At 52.7% G+C, this 5,081-nt stretch overlaps 1 protein-coding gene across 1 annotated transcript in view; it reads right to left on the bottom strand.

Annotated features, from left to right (window-relative positions):
- mtmr9 (myotubularin related protein 9) overlaps positions 1-996 on the bottom strand; it is a 106,989-nt gene extending 105,993 nt beyond the window's left edge. Inside the window, exon 1 of the mRNA XM_072499042.1 lies at positions 753-996. Within this exon, the coding sequence (XP_072355143.1) occupies positions 753-957 (205 nt within the window). The 5' untranslated portion in view covers positions 958-996. The remainder of the gene's footprint in view (positions 1-752) is intronic.
- Positions 997-5,081: the final 4,085 nt, after the last annotated feature.

Consider the following 5,081-nt stretch of genomic DNA (forward strand, 5'->3'; position numbering starts at 1 on the left):
GGGGGGGTTTGCCCGGGGGGGGGGCCCAGAGGAGAGGGGTGCCCAGAGGGGGGGGGTGCCCAGAGGGGGGGGGGGTGCCCAGAGGGGGGGGGTGCCCAGAGGGGGGGGGGGTGCCCAGAGGGGGGGGGGGTGCCCAGAGGGGGGGGGGTGCCCAGAGGGGGGGGGGGGGTGCCCAGAGGGGGGGGGGGGGTGCCCAGAGGGGGGGGGGGGGTGCCCAGAGGGGGGGGGGGGGTGCCCAGAGGGGGGGGGGGTGCCCAGAGGGGGGGGGGGGGTGCCCAGAGGGGGGGGGGGGTGCCCAGAGGGGGGGGGGGGGTGCCCAGAGGGGGGGGGGTGCCCAGAGGGGGGGGGGGGGTGCCCAGAGGGGGGGGGGGGGTGCCCAGAGGGGGGGGGGGGGTGCCCAGAGGGGGGGGGTGCCCAGAGGGGGGGGGGGGTGCCCAGGGGGGGGGGGGTGCCAGGGGGGGGGGGGGGGTGCCCAGAGGGGGGGGGGGGTGCCCAGAGGGGGGGGGGGGTGCCCAGAGGGGGGGTGCCCAGAGGGGGGGGGGGTGCCCAGAGGGGGGGGGGGTGCCCAGAGGGGGGGGGTGCCCAGAGGGGGGGGGGGGGTGCCCAGAGGGGGGGGGGGGGTGCCCAGAGGGGGGGGGGTGCCCAGAGGGGGGGGGGGGTCTGAGAGGCGGGGGGGGGTTGAGAGGCGGGGGGGGGGGGGTTGAGAGGCGGGGGGGGGGGGGGGTTGAGAGGCGGGGGGGGGGGGGGTTCACCCCGGAGCTCCAGCCTCACTAACCTCTTTTCGATGGCGTCGATGTTGCTGTGCAGCAGCCAGAGCTCCTCGTTGTTATCCTGCCGGGAGGAGAGGATCAGGTGGTGGCCGGTCAGGCACAATGTCCCCTCCACCCGCGGCTGGAAAGGCCGGTGGAGAATCGCACCGTCAACCCGCGGAGTCTTAATCAGCTCCACGAACTCCATCTCGCTCCCGGAAGCAGCGGCACCCGGACCAAAATAGCCCACGCACCAACCTCCAAGCGGAAACCCAACACCGGGGCAACCCCGCGAGCCGTCCCCCAACCACTACTTTCAACAGAAATGGGTTCCGAGCAGCACTCAGGTGGACTCCACTGGAACGGCTGCGAAGGGCGAGGAGCGGGTCTTCTGGAAATTAAAGTCTGACAGAGTCGGACACACTGTTTCAACAGGACTGTGATTTAGAGTGCCTGTCCAAAGCTCCCTCACTAGCACGCACTCTTCCTCGGTCTGTGGACAGCTTTGTGGAAATTTGGATTTGTTTATTGTCACGTGTCCCGAGGTACAGTGAAAAGTATTTTTCTGCGAGCAGCTCAACAGGTCATTAAGTACATGGGAAGAAAAGGGAATAAAAGAAAATACATAATAGGGCAACACAACATATACAATGTAACTATATAAGCACTGGCATCGGATGAAGCATACAGGGTGTAGTGTTAATGAGGTCAGTCCATAAGAGGGTCATTTAGGAGTCTGGTAACAGTGGGGAAGAAGCTGTTTTTGAGTCTGTTCGTGCGTGTTCTCAGACTTCTGTATCTCCTGCCCGATGGAAGAAGTTGGAAGAGTGAGTAAGCCGGGTGGGAGGGATCTTTGATTATGCTGCCCGCTTTCCCCAGGCAGGGGGGAGGAGTAGATGGAGTCAATGGATGGGAGGCAGGTTCGTGTGATGAACTGGGCGGTGTTCACGACTCTGAAGTTTCTTGGGCCGAGCAGTTGCCATACCAGGCTGTGATGCAGCCCGATAGGATGCTTTCTGTGGTGCATCTGTAAAAGTTGGTAAGGGTTAATGTGGACATGCTGAATTTTCTTAGATTCCTGAGGAAGTATAGGCGCTTTTGTGCTTTCTTGGTGGTAGCGTCAACGTAGCTGGACCAGGACAGATTTTTTCAGATGTGTACCCCTAGGAATTTGAAACTGCTAACCATCTCCACCTCAGCCCCGTTGATGCTGACAGGGGTCTGTACATGTTTACAGCACTTTGCTTTCTGAAGTCAATGACCAGTTCTTTAGTTTTGCTGGCATTGAGGGATAGATTGTTGTCGCTGCACCACACAACTAGGTTCTCAATCTCCCTCCTGTATTCGGACTCGTCATTATTCGAGATCAGGCCCACTATGGTCATATCGCCAGCAAACTTGTCGAATGAGTTGGAACCAAATTTTGCCATGCAGTCGTGTGTGTACAGGGAGTATAGTAGGGGGCTAAGTACGCATCCTTGCGGGGCCCCAGTATTGAGGACTATTGTGGAGGAGGTGTTGTTTATTCTTACTGATTGTGGTCTGTGAGTTAGAAAGTCGAGGATCCAGTTTCAGAGTGAGGAGCCCTGTCCTAGGTTTTGGAGCTTTGATATGAGCTTGGCTGGGATTATGGTGTTGAAGGCAGAGTTGTAGTCAATAAATAGGAGTCTAATGTAGGAGTTCTTGTTGTCGAGATGCTCTCGAGATGAGTGTAGGGCCAGGGAAATGGCGCCTGATGTGGACCGGTTGCAGCGGTATGCGAATTTTAGTGGATCAAGGCGTCCTGGGAGTATGGAGGTGATGCGCTTCATGATCAACCTCTCAAAGCACTTCATTACAACTGAAGTCAGGGTTACCGAACAGTAGTCATTGAGGCATGTTGCCTGGTTCTTCTTTGGCACCGATGACGGTGGTCTTCTTGAAGCAGGTGGGGACCTCGGAGCAGAGTAGGGTCAGGTTAAGATGTCCGCGAACACATCGCCAGCTGGTCCGCGTAGGATCTGAGTCCACGACCAGGGATCCTGTCCGGTCCCCTTCGCCTTCCGAGCGTTCACTTTCAGGAAAGCTGATCTGACTTTGGAAGCTGTGATGGTCGTATGGGTGTGTTATGTGCTGCTGGGGCACTCGACAGCGGATCATTGGTTCCCTGCTCTAATTGAGCATAGAATGCATTGAGTACATTGGGGAGGGGCACACTGCTGCTGGAGATACTGCTTGGCTTCGCTTTGTAGCCCGTTATGTTCTTTAGGCCTTGCCACAACCACCAAAACTCTGTAATGCTAGTCTGTGACTCTAGCTCAACAGCTACCAGTTTACCCTGTTGTCGCAGACAGAATCTGGATGTTTTCCCCACCAATGCCAGTACATGCAATAAAATAGCCGCTTTGCAACTTTTATTGTTATTCAAGGGATGTGGACATCGCTGGCTGAGCCAGCATTTATTGCCCATTCCTAATTGTCCTTGAGAAGGTGATGGTGAGCTGCTTTCTTGAGCCTTTGCAATCTCAGAGGTCTCGGACTAGGTAAACCCACAGTGCTGATAGGGAGTTCCAGGATTTGGGCCAGGCCACTGTGAATGGACAGCGATATATTTCCAAGTAAGGATGTTGTGCGACTTGGACACCAGGTGGTGGTGTTTCTTCTACCCTTGGGATGGTGGTCATGGATTTGAAAGATGTTGCCTCACGAATCTTGTTGAGCGTCTGCAGTGAATCTTGCAGGTGGTACTGTGGTGTCTGTCCCTTTAAGAGCAACAAGCAGAGTAAGGATCACATTATTTATTGTTGGGGCTGTCATGGATCTACATAAACTGTGTGTTTATTAATTCATATACTTAATTGTCTTAGAGTATTGTAGTCCTGGTTGTATGTATGTCCTTTCTATAATTTAATAAATAGTTTTCAATAATTGTGACATGACGACTGGGCCGATACTCACTGGCGTTTCATGTGACTACTCACACCATTCCTAAAACAAAACTATACACCCCACGAACTGATGTTTCAAGTTGGGATACCCTCTCAGATACCATCAGTGTGGTTTGTGACACTGGCACTTACGTCACGCGGATGTTACTGACCACTTGTCAGCCCAAGGCTGGATATTGTCTAGTTCTTGCTGCATTTGGATATTCATTGCTTTGGTATCTACGCAGTTGCGAAAGGTGCTGAACATTGTGCAATCATCAGCATCCCCACTTCTGACCTAAGTCATTGATGAAACAGATTAAGATGTTTGGATCTATGGCACTACCCTGAGGAACTCCTGCTATGATGTCTTGGAACTAAGATGATTGATCTCCAACCACCACAACTATCTTAATTTGTGCCAGGTATGAGTCCAACCAGCGGAGAGATTTCCCTCTGCTTCCCATTTACTCCAATTTTGCTCAGGCTGCTTGATTCCGTCCTCTTGGGATGCTGGCAGAGCCAGTATTTGTTGTCCAACCAAATTGCTCTTGAGAATGTTCAGAATTGGGGAAAATCACAGCGCCAGAGTCCCAGGTTCGATTCCCGCTTGGGTCACTGTCTGTGCGGTGTCTGCACGTTCTCCCCGCTTCTGCGTGGGTATTCTCCGGGTGCTCCGGTTTCCTCCCACAAGTCTCAAAAGACATGCTTGTTAGGCGAATTAGACGTTCTGAATTCTCCCTCAGTGTACCCGAACATGCGGCAGAGTGTGGTGACTAGGGGATTTTCACAGTAACTTCATTGCATTGTTAATGTAAGCATACTTGTGACAATAATAAAGATTATTATTATGAAGATGGATGGGCCTAGGACACAACCCTGTGTACAAATAGGCTGTATTTATTTCTAAAGCAACAGTGATACCATTTCAAATATAATACATTGCTTCTGAAATATTTTCATGTGCCTCACGTATGCAACAAGTGTTATATTTTTTAATAAGCGGGTTAACACATCAATATTGATTTATTGAGAATCTGTGTTACAATTCAGACTATCTCCCAAATTCTGTCTGAGTTCATTACAAATTGTAACCTCCAGAAGCAGGTCTACACTCTGAATAATCTGAAGTTTATAACTTTAACATGCTTGAGTTGGAATAGTATGTTTCATGTCTAACAATTAATCTTTTTTGGAGATATTTTGTGTAAGATGTTACAGCTGACTCTTCCAATGTGCACTCCTCCAGGTACCATGCCCTAAGAAAGCATTGGCCACCATGGACTTCCATTGGGTTGGTCCATGACTGTGCTTGGCAAAATACTGCAGTGCCATCTGAGGTATGGCTGGCCAGAAAAATCTCCCGCACCACCTGCCATCAGGCACATTAGAAGGATTTGCAGGCTGATAATTGAACACATCTTCC

This window comes from Scyliorhinus torazame, chromosome 4 (assembly GCF_047496885.1).
Source record: "Scyliorhinus torazame isolate Kashiwa2021f chromosome 4, sScyTor2.1, whole genome shotgun sequence".
NCBI classification, from domain to species: domain Eukaryota; kingdom Metazoa; phylum Chordata; class Chondrichthyes; order Carcharhiniformes; family Scyliorhinidae; genus Scyliorhinus; species Scyliorhinus torazame.